General features: G+C 34.6%; 1 protein-coding gene across 3 annotated transcripts in view; it reads right to left on the reverse strand.

The window, feature by feature from the left end:
• The window catches only part of CPS1 (carbamoyl-phosphate synthase 1), a 357,452-nt gene that overhangs the window by 71,259 nt on the left and 270,304 nt on the right, over positions 1-15,889 (reverse strand). For all 3 annotated transcript variants that reach the window (XM_072813561.1, XM_072813560.1, XM_072813562.1), the window contains 9 exons: positions 13,958-14,086; positions 13,283-13,389; positions 12,290-12,428; positions 11,567-11,644; positions 9,578-9,676; positions 7,901-7,996; positions 4,758-4,947; positions 3,604-3,761; positions 2,026-2,154 (listed from right to left, as the gene is read on the reverse strand). In XM_072813561.1, coding sequence (XP_072669662.1) covers positions 2,026-2,154; positions 3,604-3,761; positions 4,758-4,947; positions 7,901-7,996; positions 9,578-9,676; positions 11,567-11,644; positions 12,290-12,428; positions 13,283-13,389; positions 13,958-14,086 — 1,125 coding nt within the window. The remainder of the gene's footprint in view (positions 1-2,025; positions 2,155-3,603; positions 3,762-4,757; positions 4,948-7,900; positions 7,997-9,577; positions 9,677-11,566; positions 11,645-12,289; positions 12,429-13,282; positions 13,390-13,957; positions 14,087-15,889) is intronic.

Below are 15,889 nucleotides of genomic sequence, written 5' to 3' on the forward strand. Positions count from 1 at the left end.
TTTTTGATTTGCAATGGCAGTGAGAAGGAAGAAAAAGCAACGGGGGGAAAGTACTTTGATTTTTTTCAAATTATTAGCAGGCAGTATAATGAAATAATGTTAGTTGGGTGTTGTTGCTGTTTTTTTTTTTTTTTTTTAATGTGTCGCAACACTATCTTTTTAACCTCAGTCAACACTACAGGCTCTCCCATGTGCAACTGAAAATGTAACACATTTGTCCCCACAGCTGCCTATGATGAGGTTTTCAAAGTAGTTAGAAAACTCTGTAGCCAGCATTAACAATTTAATAATGATTCATTTGTCATTAGGATTGCATGCTAAAAGAGGAAATCTAGGAAACAAAGGATACGGATTGGGGAAAGTTTTCTGCATTCTAATGGATTCAGCTGGATGTTCTGACACAAGGACAATTGAGATCAAATTTACCTGTTGCCTCAACTTCCTTCTTTCCAGTCTCAAGATTTTATACAAAAGACAAACTCTGAGACTTAGATGAGTTAATGCAGCTTCTAAGGGTGCTAAATATAATTTCAAGAGAATAAGGGGTGGTTTAGGAATTAACGGTAAGAGTAATTATTATCAAGGGAAAAGCTAGGTTTTTGATTAAAAAAAATTTCAATACCCTATTGATTATCTTAGAGGAATTTAAATAATTAAGAACTATTCCATTTCAAATTTTTTCATTGTAAATCTTTTTAGACAATTCAGTATTCAGAATTTTTTACATGGTAAAAATATATTTTTAATAGAGAATAATTATACATTATCAGGGAGTAATAATGAGACTATTAGTATTAAAAATATCTAATATACTAGAGGAAAAAATGCTTCTATAAATATGTCTTTTCTTTAAATATATGATTCATAATTCCAGAATGGAAACAAGAATTACTTATATTGATATATTTTCCCTTTTTTTTTTTTTTTGGTTTGTTTTGGCAACTTTAGAAATACTAAAACCAAGTCACTGACATGTAAGTTGTCATTATAGATGTTTAAATATAATTAATTTTATTTATCTGTTCTCAAAATCCTATGTCAACAATTCAAGGACCACATTTTGTTTCACTCTACAAGTAATGACAGATGCAAGCTGTGCCTGGTATTTACTCAGCACTCCCCAAAGTAGCCCTTATAATAATTCTGTTAGATTCACTTCTACAACCACCACCTAAGGTGCATGGGCCTCTTAGCTACACACACATTCATTCATTCAGCTAGCAAGTACTGATTCCCCACATCATCAGGCATTGTTCTATTCCGTGAGAAGAAAGAGTGAGTAAAATCCTCTGCTTTCATGGAGCATGTTTTCTTTGATAATGTCTAATTTATTTTCTGGAACATATCTTAATTTTCTCTTTAATACTTAAGAAAGGAACTCTTCAGTGATATGTTAAAGCAATTTTGATAGAACATAGATTTGAACACTCAAATCTCATTTTTGCTTATATGAGTGAGTGGCAGTTGGAAGAGAGCTCACTCATTTATGACACTAAGAGGTTTATACTGTATATATTTTAAACACCTGAATTGGAGGTAAAGCCAAACTGTTCAATGTATTTTGTTTCCATTTTAGATGTCATCCATGTCAAATTATTCCCAAAAACAATAGAAAATGGGGCATTTTATTCATTTTTTTAATCACTGAAATACTTTTTACACAATGGCTGTTTTGGAACAGATTTTGAAGGAGAGGGAGATGAAATTGAATTGAGTTTATACCACTGAAATCAAGTAGTACAATCATTTGTATCATCAACTGACCATCATCAATTAGAATGATCACCACTAGAGTGACCATCAGTTTTTCTAGGACCATTTGGGTAATGCTGTGTTCCAATGTAAATAACTGCACTGCATTACCCTTCCAAAGGTACTGTCTTTTGGACAACACTTTTAGAAAACACGACAGTGGTTTAAAACAAAGAAAAGGTCATTTCTCATCTACATAAATTTCTGTAACTAAAAGGGTATATCAAATCTGTTTTCTTGGTTGTTAAGAATTTAGTCTGTGAAAATACATACCTTTGTGCCAAGGTCCACTAAGGTCTCCCTAGTGGGACAGATTCCTGAGCCTAACCCCCCCAGGGCATAGGCCGAACGGATCATCACTGGGTAGCCAATGGTGTCTGCTGCTTTCAGAGCATCCTCAATCTATCAGAAAGAAAAACTCAAAAGTTTTAAAAGCTGACCACACTAGCAGAAAAGACCATACCAAGAGAGTCTAGCAATTCAGGTAAAAACAAGTGCTGTTTTACAAATTTTAAGTAAAATTCTAGAATTTTTTTTAATACACAGTAAAGGCTGTCCTTTATCTTCTTGTTGTAAGTTTTATTTTGCCATATAGAAGATGAAACAACAGCCAAAACTAAAATAATCATCGTAAATTTGAGAATGGGAGCCATATTGAATTTTGAAATCAATTTAAAAGTCTTCATCTCTTAATGATACAAGGTTTTCAACTGCTGAAACGAACTTGATATTACTGCAATAGGCTATTAGGAATACTATATAGAAAGAGAGTTTTCATTTTTCAAGTTCAGACAGAGAATAGTCCCAGAAGCTTGGAATTTTTTTTTTTTTAACTTACAGAATACAACATATGGTGGCTATATTTTTCTGTCATGGAATATTATTACACTACCAATGGGAATGTAATTACACCTTTCCCATATGCCTGTTTCTCATCCTGAGGAAGCAAGGACATAATTAAATCTGGCAATGAAAGAATAAATGTATGGCAGGAGCTTTCCAAATGTTCAGCAGAGCTATCCTGGGACTCTTCCTGACTGACAGCTCTGCAACATAGTATGTACTTGAGAGCATTCTTTTCTGAAACATACATAGCCCATTTTAGTCATCCCAGTAGTAGTTGCTCTTTTCCCTAAGGATCTGCCTTTTTTTGCAATGGGAAAATTGCACCAAAAGCTGCCTCCAGAACCCTTGCTTCGTTGACTATATGTCTGAAATCAGGAATAAAGTCAGGGACCAAAACAGATATACAGCAAGTCAACTTTATTGTAGTACCTTGGAATAGCCTATCAATAGGAACAGGCTACAGCTGAAAAAACATTAGCAAAAATATGAGAGAATCTTTTCTCTCTAAACATCTAAGCCACAAGTTTCTCAGTCATGAATCTGATTTATTAAATTCAATGGCTTTTTCTAGATGATTTCATGTTTAACTGTTTATTCCTTTCTAACAAGAAAAGTTCAATCCAATCATCTCCCGTTCACAGGTCATCTGCACATACAACATAAGTGACTCATCCCAGAAAGTAAAGATCACTTTGGCATTGTAACTTGACATGGTTCTTTGTATGAATTCAGGAGATGTGCTATTCAGTGGCACTTCAACCACTGATAAATCATTTTGTCTCTGGGCTTTTGCTTCCCTTTTCATAAAATATCAATACCTATCCTAAACATTTCAGCATGAAATGCTGCAATTAAAACACAAAGTCTCTGAGGTACTATCACATTTCTGGAAGAAAATACAGGTAAATATGATAATTTACCTATTATTTTTAGGCATGACAAATCACTCGCCCTACAATATAAGACAAATAATGCCCTTGTTTCTCCAGAACAAAGATTCCTTACCGTTTCCACTGCAAAGCTTGGAGCAATCTTTTCATTAATTTCATTTAGTTTGTCTGAGAACAGCTGCCTGTCTTCTGTGGCCATTATGGATTCAACTGAGGTCCCCAGGACTTTCACCCCATACTCCTTGAGTACACCTCTCTTGAATAGTTCCACTCCTGCAGAAGAACCAGATATAATCATTTTTTTAAATCTCAAATTCCTATGTCTTTTTTAAACGGATACCTGAAATGCAATTTTTTAAATTTTAAAATTAACTCCAAGAAGCCACCACAGTCCAAAATAGAATTGTGCTTAAGATTTAAAAAAAAAAAATTAAAAGAGAAATTTTGAAGATATTGTATTAAAATATGTTGCTGGTGATATTATTACTTATGCTACCATCTTCTCCAAATGATTTTTATTATCCTCATTAATAAAAATTGTAGGATACAGTGAACCTCTCTAGATTTTAATATATTTTCTTTCCTTCTAAGGTCCATTCTTATAATGAGATCCTCTTATTTAAATAATCCCACTGAGGTGGGTATCTACCTGTGTTCAAAATCATCAAAATAATGTTTCCATTAACATGCCATCTGACTTTGGCTAAAACTTTTATATTTGATACATAAATTACTTCACCAACTGATTACCCTGACTAGCTAATGAGATTCTCATTCATGATCTAGTTCCAAAGATGTGAAGCCATGTAAAAAGCACAGAATATTGGGTTCAGCAGGTGCATGAAGGGATGGTGAGACTTACTTATGTTATCATGAAAATATATGTGAAACTCAAATGCCATGGGGCCAACACGTAAGAGCACAAAACATTTAATCAACGATAATTCTCATTTTTTATTTATAATCATTCTCAGGGTTTCACTGGTAACAGGGAAAGGCAGTATGCTGAAATGGAGCAGAGAGATCTCACCTGGCCACCCCAGAGCATGAAAGTCAAAGGTATCTTTTTGTACCTCAGCTGTTTTGTGAACTAAACCAGTAATATTTATCATATGACATTGTCAGGTGTCTGTTTGCTAACTGCTTCCTCGCGTATGAAAAAAAGCTCTTATGAACACACAGAGCATGATTGTTAGATAGAGCCAAACCAGAAATATCACACATGAGTGCATGGGCCACAACTCTGCAATTAAACTTAAAAGAACTCACCACAGTTCAGAGCTGTCTGGCCACCCATGCCTAGAATTAAGCCATCTGGCCGTTCTGCCTTGATGACCTCTGTGACAAACTGAGGAGTGATGGGGAGAAAGTAGACAGTGTCTGCTTGCTTTAAGCCCACCTCGTTGGTTTGCACGGATGCGATATTTGGGTTCATCAGGACAGTTTTGACATTTTCCTCCTGAAAGAACAAAAGGATCCAGAATCTGAACCTATAGTCTAAAGGAGAAAATGACCATATTCAAATGAAGGGTTTGAACTGGGTGACAAAACTTTTAGGTTATTTTGTGGGCTGTAGAGGGCTAGTGAATGGAATGGAAATGAAAGGAAGACAAACATTTAGTGAGAGGAAGTAAAAAAGTTGCTTGAAAATAAAATTCCAAAAGAACTGGCTACCTCATGAGGTTCACCTTGAAGTGCTTGCTAGAGGTTATCAAGCAAAACTGGAGTCAATGTCTATAGAATTTGACTAGAAGTCTACGAATACTACTGAACTTTCTAGCTCAATTGATTGTAAAAGACTAAAATATTTTGAAAACTTAAAAATTAGTAAAATATAAAGTGGAAACAGGGGCAACATCAAAGAAGCTTCCCTTTCCAATGTTTGTCAGAGACCAACATGAAGTGTACACTTAAAATGCAAGATGATGTATTTCCTTGCTGGAAGCACTGAGAACCTTCTGCTGGATTCCGTCTTTTCAGATTTTCATGCCTGACGTAGTGCTTTAACAAAGAGCATTATACAACTCTTTATACATATTATATTAAAAGAAAATGACCATATGGCAAAAAAAAAATGTGTGTCTATGTGTGTGTATAAAGATATTTATAGGTCTATCTTATTTCTGACATCTGGAGAGACCTCAAAAATAATTCTTCGTGTAGGCTATGAAGAATAATAGCTCTACAAACTAGGATGAGGGTGACACTTAGCAAAATAATTATTATAAAATATGGCCATATGGCTCTTATTATTTTACCTATTACCACATCAATTTTGAACTCTTCTAAAACATCAACAAAATATTCAGAGTATAGAAACCATCTTTGAAAGCCCTACGTGTTCTGGGGGGAGGATCTGAATAAAATATTAAATATATTTCATATTACTTTAAATTCAAATAGTGCCTTAAAACTTATAATGCACTTTTTTATTAATTTATTTGATTTTTATACCAAGGCTACAAGAGAAATTTCTACCTAACCAATGAAAAAATTGACATTCAATTAGGTTAAATGACTTGCCAAAGATCCTCTAACTGATAAATGGCAAAATTAGGACTCTAATCCAAGTCTTATGATTCAAGTCTTATGCCCTTTCCTCAATATGAGTCATCTCTGAATATTTTCAGAAATTATTTTTTAAAAAGTATCATTCAGAAATTTTTGAATACATACAGATAAGCAAATGCATTTAAAATATAGGCTGATATTGAAATAATTAAGCCTAAATGGAGATCACGTCTTCAATAGAAGTTACAGGAGGTCTCACTACCAAAGAAGAGCACCAACAGACTTAAGTATATTTGTATTTCCCTGAATGTGTTATACAATGAATATGGTTATTTTTGTAAATCAAATTATATAGGTAACGATTCCACAAATGACTGTGAAGAATGTCCATATATTTTAAAACTTAGAAATAATTTCCAACTATTCTAATAAATTTTATATTATTTTTCTAATATAGTTCTGGCTATAATATATGCAGCATCTGATTATTCTTAAATATTTAGTCCATAAATTCATTTCAACTAACTTCCTAATTAATCACAGTACTATAACTAATAATTCCTATTCTTCAGTTAAAATATATAACTTCACCTAATGGAAATGAAGTGCATAAAAAATACAAGCTATGAAAATATTAATTCTTTATAAAACTACCAAGTAGAATAAAAAAACATATGCCTCTTAAATGTATTTATAAACCCTGAACACACTTACATTACATTCTAACCAATCTTAAGCATTGAACATCCTTTAACTATATAAAGAAAAATCAAATCATAATACACTGAAGTAAAGTATTCCTTGAAAGTGTGCACGAAAAATATATGTGCTTGTGTGTGTGCACCTATGCGTGTATAGAGAAGAGTATTAAAACATAAAAACAAATGGGAAGAAAAGCAACGTAATTGAAAGCTGCTATTCCATTTTTTTTCAACAGACATTTGTCAGGTGAAAATCTATGTATATAGCATAGAAATAAAACAAAAAGAAAAATTCTGGCCAAATGTTTTCCTGCCTTTGTTGTCCTAGTCTCCTGTCTTCTTTGTGTTGCTTTCTCCTAGCCAAGTCTCTGGAGAATGGCTTTGCGCTGCAAAGCCAGAGGCAAGGTCACAGAAGAGCTCACATACACTGGACAACTGATTAGTACCAAAATGGGGAATATTCAAGGAAATAAGGACAGCAAAGAGAAGCCAAGTTAGCTCTTTAATAGAAATACCTTGTATGTACAATGAAGTTTTTCTAAAGGTTTGTTTTACTATGATACAGGGCTGGGGAGATATTAAGAGACTTTGAAGAAACAGGGTGGGGGGTGTTCTTTCCCACATGAGTATCAAATCCTCTTTTCCACATGAAAACCCACCTAATCGTTCTGGTCAGTCATCCAGCCCAAGTCACAGATGAGAAATTGAGTCCCCAAGGGACAGATAACAACTTCTAAAGCTTGGACAAAAGACATATGTTGCCTTTGCTACCTCAACTGGATCTTTCCATTTTAACCACAGAGATGCCTGAAGCATACTCTAGAACATTTATCTTAGAGCACTAAGGATAGGCAAATTTCCTCTTTCACACAAAAGACAAGTATATTTTACTTGTCTCACTGCCTCCAAAGAAATGAGGAATATCTGTAAACGTGGCTTTCTATGTTTTCAGTAAAAATAGGTGGTAACAGATAATTTTGGAGACCACTCTAAAGTTCTTGATTTGCAAATTGCAAAAAAATTTTGCGAAAGTTAAAAGTTTTGCCTGTGATCAAAGTTTCTTTAATATAAGATGTGCAAGAAATAGTTGAGAAAATCAATTATAATGACTTTGAAAAGAGGTAGTGTCATAAATCTAAATTATAAAATACTAATTAGACTCATTAAAGGAGTATATTAATTCTTACAAAGATCTCTCACCTTCATGGCTTTTACAGCTTGTGATCCTGAGTAATCAAATTCTCCTGCCTGACCAATGGACAGCCCCCCCGATCCTAGGATAAGGACCTTGGAAACCTGTAAGCAATAAGAAAATGACATTGCTCTGATTAGTAAGAGGGGAAAATCAGCAATTTCCAGAAAGGGAAGTCCTAACTACATCGTTTAGATGATTTAAAGTACAACGTTTCAAAAAATACATAATATGTGAGGGAAAAGACTAACAATTTAAAAGTCTCTAATTTCCAAAGTTCATGAAGTGTTTTTCACCTAAGTAAGAAATTTTGAGAAGAGGTCTACATCTTATTTAAAGATATCTAAATATCAAAAAAAAATTTGTAAATATATATGTGAATACATACATCTATGTGTATGTATATATATGATAAGAATCTCCCTAAAATTTAAGTGTATTCAATATTTCATAGTTTTCTTCTGAATAAAGCAAGACTCTGGGCCAAATGAAAACAGAGAAGGCAAGGGACATGAGTGAACTTTCATATTCACACTTTCACCTTTATAGTTCGTGCCAGAAATACTTACAGAAAATGAAATAAGAAAAAGCTCATATCTAGGCAACTGAAATTCTACAGGTTGTATGTATGATTCCAAGCAAATAACGATACTGCTTATTTTTTAGGCACCAGTGCCAAACCCCTCAGAGGAAAAGGGCCACTGCAAAAGACAAGAACTTGGGAAACTTGGTTTGCCTCAACAAGTATTTATTGGATGCCTACTACATGCAAAGGTATTATCTTTTTCCTCATCATTAACAAAAGAAAAACATCTGAAACATCAGTTGATATCCTGAGAAAAATGCTATAAGTAAGTACATGGCTTCTTTGGCTACCAACAACCCACAATTTGATTCCATACTGAGTGGGTTGATTACCTCCAATCTTTCCATCTCAGGAAAAAAGGCTTCCATGGAAATCCTTAGAACTGAGCATCCAACTCAAATTATCATTTCATGTAAACATATAATTCAATTACTTCTATTTGTAAAAAGAGTTGATATATACACACACATATATATATACTTGAAAATACATATACATTCTTCTGAATTTTATATAATAATGATTTGGTTATATGTGTGGTTTAACTATGAAGGAAATGGATAGAAACCTTATATCAAAAAAAAAAAGAAACCTTATATCAATCTATACATTTACACAAATAAGGATTCAAGTTTGCACTATAGTACTCCTTATCCATTTGCTCCTTTTAAATAAAATAATATTATTCTATTCATGATTTTGAATAATAATTCTTCTAGCTGAAACAAAAAAGTTATATTGTTTCTAATGATTCTATAACCTGAACTGTATCTCAAGCATATATAAGGCTATAGTTATTAAGTGATAGAACATATCAAATTCTAAACTAAACGCTTATTCTTTATTAAATTATTTTGTTACAAATATTCTAGAACAAGCAAACTGCAAAAGATATGATTTTAAATCAAAACATGAAAATCTCAATGAACACCATCAGGAACAGACCAAATAGTTAGATGCTAAAATAATGGGTAATTACAAGATTACCAATCATTTTTATAAACATTATAATGGCTGACATCATTCATTTAAAAAAAAATTATCATATGATGGAGAAAATCAAAAATACATAAACCAAAAGAAGCCCACATATACTAACCTCAACTCGAGATGCAACTAGTGCTGGCTTTGGTAGAACCGATGTAATCGTGGTGCCTTTACCTTTCTTTATCAGTGAGAAAAAAGAATCAAATAGGTACTAGAAAAAAAAATAGAATCAACTAGTTAGAAAATTCATAAGCTGATAGATAAAATACATATATGCCCAGTTAAATTTGATCTTCAATTAAGTAACAATTTTTTAGGATAAGTGTTCATATGCAATGTTTGTTTTTTGTTTTTCTGCCCAAATTGGCAAAACTAAGTATTTACTACTCTAAGAATTATATCAAATAAACATTTCTAATTGTTCACTTCAAATTCTATCAAAGAAAGTTTTCAGTAGACAATGAACATTTCAGATCATGCCTTGTGAGAATGTCAAGTTTTCATTGCCTTAATTATGAGTTATTTTCTTCTAAATGGTTTCTTCTAAATAAAACTCTAGTAATACAAAAGAAATTAAAGCTATACTACTTATGTATCCTAAAGTTAGAAATAACTGGATTTTGAAAATTTCTATCAGCTCTAAAAATATCTCCAAAGCTTATTCTTAAACTTTACCAATGAATTTACTTCTGTTGTTTCACGAGACATGATAAACTTCAACAAAGATATTCATTTTGCAACTATTTGGCAGGCCAAAAAAAGGGATTGAGTGCTACTTCATATTGCATGTCTTAATTTCAATGTTCCTAATCTGAAGTACTAATATGGGCAAAATATTTTTAAATAAATCAATGTTCCTAATCTGAAGTACTAATATGGGCAAAATATTTTTAAATAAAAAAAATAGTATTCAGCATGCATTAGGCCATAAATGTATGTAACCAAATTTTCTTTTTCTTTTTTAAAAATAATTTTTAAAAGGTTTTATTTATTTATTTGAGAGAGAGAGAGCAGAGAAAGAGAGAGAGGGAGCATAAGTGGGGGGTGAGGTGCAGAGGGAGAGGAAGAGACAGGATCCCTGCTGAGCAAGAAGGCCCATGGGGAGCTCCATCCCAGGACTCTGGGATAATGACCTGAGCCAAAGGCAGATGCTTAACCAGCTGAGCCACCCAGGCACCCAAAATTTTCTTTACGTGTTTCATCATGGGTAAGTATTGTTTATACCGATTGGGCTATTAAGAATCATTATTTCCTAAAAATATTTAAAAATGAACAAAACATCTACATCTACAAAGGCAATTCAGGGATGAGGAAGTAGAATTTATAGAAGGAAAATTCTGATTCTCCTCATTTTGCCCAGGTGTCTTCTCTGGGGTATCCTCTGACAGAGAAGAACTATAGTTCTTAGTACTGGAGGCCATAGGGTGTGAGAGAAGAAGCCACACTCGACTTTCCACACATTTTTGTGTCTCCACAAGCTCTTGTTTGAAAAGAGGACCTTGAGCTCTGAACCAAAAGCTCACACAAGAAATACAAATATTTAAATTAAAAACAAAACTCCTCTAAGCATTCCTTATGGTTCTTTTCTTAAGCCATCTGACTCACATACATGTGTGTGCATCCCCTCTCCCCTCCCGCACACCCCTGCCCTTCTTCCTTCTCCTGCTGCTGTTTATTCTCCCTTCCTGGCTACACAACCAGTTGCCATAGGGATTTTTGTGAAGTCACAGATGGGGGATTAAAATTTCATTTCAGTTATGAGAACAAGAGAGCAAGAGGGAATTCATTTGCATAGTACAACAATTGTAAATTTCAGAACTAAATATATTAGAGTGATAACGATTTAAATAAAAATAGCATTGCATCAGGTTTCTTAAGGGCTTTTCCACTTTAAATTTTTAAAAAGACAGAAACTTCCTCCATGATATTCATGGGGAAATTTTAATGCAATATACATGTGTTATCAAAGCACTCCTCTTGAAATATGTTCTGTACCCAAGATCGTCTGGGGTGATTATTTTTGTTTCTCAAGTTTCTGCATAAATACATTTCTGATTTAAAAAAAAAATAAGAGTATAATAGGCCTCATTTTGTGACATACCTCAGTGTCTGTTGGGCCTGGGCTGACTTCTGGGTGGAACTGTACACCAAAGAAGGGTTTGCTCTCATGCATAATCCCCTAGAGGAATAGGAAATAGAAAGAAATTCCTTCTGTAACAATGAATGTCAACCAGGGCTATGTATTATTCAGTGGACAATAAAGTTCAAATAGAAAAAAAAACCTGAGTTAAAAGCTTACGGACATTCTAACAGCTGACACTCATAATAAAAATAGGCCAACAAAGACTCAACAAATGTGGTCCCCTTAATAAAACAACCCATTTGGTCTTTAGCCTTTGAGCCCCCCTCCTCCCGCCCCAGGCTCTTTTCAAAATAAACTCGAATCCTCTTCTTATCTCCAATGCCTAAATTACTTCTCCAAGGGTCTTCTCAAAGGCTACTTCAGAGCCAAGTGAGTCTCAGACACCAACATAGACTAGGCCCAAACAGACCTCCACCACTAGAATGAATGTGTTAAGATGATCACTGATTAACCACTCAAAGAGTGGATCTTAATGAGCCAACTGATGAGAGAATAAGACAGAAATGACTTTTTAAAAAGCAGAGGACTATGGGAAATAACCTATAAAAAGAGTTCTTACACACACACACACACACACACACACCCCAAAAAAGTCCACATAAACAAGATGTCTATACAGCAGAGTATGAAAAGCCCTGCATTACCCATTGCCAACTGAACAGGTTTATTGAGAGCACTTACCTCATTGGTTTGATCATTGACATTCACAAAAAGTGGTTTCCAGCCAGCAGGAAGGGTGTTGTCCAGGGCATAGCCATGATTCTGAGCAGTAATGAAAGCCTGTCTATTTGTGATATTCAAAACTGGCTGATTCTGCCCTCTGGAGAGAAAAGGAGAAAAAGAATAGGAAACAGAAAAAGTGAAGAAAAGAATATAAATGCATTCATTGTAAAATAGTGAATGAGGAAAACCTATTAAAATATGAAAATTTCAATTGCTTAGTGGAAATTATTCTGTGAGAAAAGCCATAGACTGTAAATGCCAATAATTTTAGCAACAGAAATCAATTCAGGAAGCTTTACTGTGTGTTAAATACCAGGTCTACTCAACTTCTACCATCAGGAAAAAGGAGAACTGTGCTCATAACAAATAGTTAAGAGTTGCTCACTAGCTTAACAGACAAATACAAGTAATTTATGTTAAGGGAGATATGTAATTTTAAAGCCAGAGAAGAGTTTTTGGTAAATATTAAAGAGACAACTACTCTGTCCTGAATCATTTTGAATTCCACTTTCTGTGGAGGGTAGGCCATGGCGGAGGGCACCATGTTGAATAAATTGGCATTATGTGGGGTAAGGAAGTAAAATGGAGAGGATCTGAAGACTTCCCGGTGGTTAAGTCACACTAGTCTTACAATGTTATCAGTGCTCTGATACCAAGTTTGGAAACCAGAACAGTTTCCCTTGGAATATCATTTGATTGAACATAATAATCTCAATTTATGCCAAGGAAGGAAAATAAACTATAGCAATGTCATTGTTAGAGAAGGCTGCCTTTCAAAAATGCAATAAAAGTGGTATCAGGTAACCAAACAACTGTGAACTATGTAATAATATGGTTATCTGTTTTTTCTGAAGAAAATGGCATGTAAGTTCTCTAGGGCTTTTGTGTTAATTACCATTAGTAGTATTTCAGAGCTAGTTTGACCTGTAAAAAGACATATAACAGTCTTACCTGTTGGCCATGGACATCTTGTAGGTTTTGGCACCAGCAGCCAGTCCTGTTATTAAATTTCCTGTACTGATTCCAAACAATGGCTCCTTGCGATCACTCTCCAAAATCTAAATCAGGGAAAATTTTTATTAACCAGAAGTACAGTTCCAAAAAAAAAAAATGCTGCCTCTGAAGGAATAAAAATGAAGCATCTCTTTTTTTCTTAATTAACAAGGTAAAGAGAAGAGTAATTGAATAAAAAGTTAGACTATAAATAAGAATATGACTGACAAATGTGTAGCAGCAGAATTTGAAAAATGTACCTAATATTCAAACTAAACAAAACTTAATATTTATCTTCAGAAACTTGAAGCTGTTATAGATCCCAAGATCATGGTGAGAAACATGAACTGTCATTTTACAATTGTACAGAAAGGCATATATGGAGATGGACTCTAGCTCTCTTAACTCAAGGACACAATCTGAGTTACTTTGCCTGAATAAAGGTTATTTTTCCTCTGGTGCTCTCTCCTCACTGGTTCCTCTCATATAATAGCTGACACTGCCCCAGAGGTCACAGATAGGAGCACTAAAGAACATCTAAATACCTAAAATATATTACCACCTTTTCAGCAGCATGGAGCAGACTTCCTCTACCTCACACACAGATACACACTATCCCCAGGTTTACTGCACCTTTTTGACATTCTGGATTAGTGGTTGCGCAAGAGCGGGGTTTCCGGGTCCTCCGGCAATTAAAAGCCCATCATACTCCATCTTGGTGAAATCATGATTCCAGGGAACTAAATGCACTTCAGCTCCTCGCTGGAAAAGAGAGGCAAAAATGATCAATTTAATAATATTTTTATTTGCCAAAGGGTAATTTTGCCTAGACTATCTCTTGACTAACCTCTCCCTAAGGTGGAGGGAAGAATAGTACATGATTCAAACAGAGAATGCTGAGGAAAATGTCCTTGGTGGCTCACTGTGTTTTGTGTGATGTATACAAAGCCAATGGTCAATAGAAAGTGGAGAAAAAAATACCACTAAACTTTTGATCCTGAAAAAATAGATAACACACTTTCCCTACTTCAAGAGGTTTCAGAGCCTAAAGATTTCCTGACTGGGAACCCAGGAATATAGGTTATTTTCACTACCTGTGGTAGAGAGAGTGACCAAAAAAAAAAAAAAAAGATAAATCTATTTTCTGCAAATTTTTAGTTGGTCCACCTCTCACCTTTTTTAGTTTTGCTTTTTAAAAAATCTGACCAAATTTCATCAGCCTTCTTTCCTAGGGTTTTCTCATATTACCTGTAGTATTTATACCTCTGAGAGAATAATTAGAACTTTTGTATATAGAAGTCGGTAGGAAGATATCTTTGATGGTTTCCCTTGAAGCATTTCCTAAGACAAGGGTTTGAGGGAAAGAAGTATAATTGGAAGGGTTTCTAAGAAGTACCAACAGAAAGTGACACTGTGAAGCACCCCATGAAGTGTGCATTACCAAGCCCTGTGGACAACTAGAGCTTCAGTCCACTGAGGAGCTCTGAGAGCCAGTGTTGACTATCCACCCTCAAGATAGCTCAGTCATGGGACAAAGAAGTTCGGATATCTACACGCTGACCTTCTCTAGTCATTGGGTCGGAATTGCTCTGGGATCATTAATTGTGTGGTATTTCCTACTTCCCAACAGGCTCCAACCATCTGAAGAGAGGCTGCAGGCAATGAAGTAGAGACGTTTCAAGTGGTGGTTGGGCAAAATGCCTTATAATGGTAAAATGAGAAGGAGATATAAATAGGCCATTGACAGCATCTGCTACTGAAGAGTCCATGCAAATTTTAGTTAATAAAATTGACCAGAATATGAAATCATGATTTGGATATTGGTGATATTCTCTAACAAAGCAAAGGTGATTTGAAGGATTCCTCTACACTCACACTATGTTGGTGTTATGCAAATGTCTGTGTGTGTGTGTGTGTGTGCATGTTGTGTATGCATGCATGTTTGAGACTGAGAGGGAGAGAGAGAAACACAGTCTTTGACCTCTGAGACAGCATCAGCAGAAACAGAGAGACACAGATAGAGAGGGAGAGATGGAGAGGTGGGAGGAGGAAAAATCGCAACAAAACAATATTCAAGAAAAAATTATGATAATGGTGACACCCTCCTGAAGGATTTTTAAGGTTTGATTTTAGTTGGTTGTCTAAAAGTTTATATCAATCCTCATGAAAATTTGTACTGTATCAGGCCATGATCCCTGTAAACAGCTGGCACATAATAAACAGAGTCCAGTAGAGGAATTCTCCAACTGACTGGTCATCTCTAAACCCAAAGAAAGTAAACATGGCATATCTCAGAATGTCAGTCAATATGTGGTAAGAATAGCCATCATTCTTCTCTGTGTTTGTGGCCTTTAAAGATTTTTTTTTAAAAATATAGTCTACATCTCTAATTTTAACAGGGATACATGTGTTATTTTGTAGATCAAAGACAACTAGAGAGCAGATCCCCCGACATTCCAAGGGAACACACAAATTTTCTCTGAAACAGAGAAAGGAGATCAGTTTAACATGAAAGATCAATATTACAAATCCTCAAAAAATTACAAATCCTCACCTTTCAGACGG

Source organism: Canis lupus, chromosome 36 (genome assembly GCF_048164855.1).
Source record: "Canis lupus baileyi chromosome 36, mCanLup2.hap1, whole genome shotgun sequence".
Taxonomy (NCBI): Eukaryota; Metazoa; Chordata; class Mammalia; order Carnivora; family Canidae; genus Canis; species Canis lupus.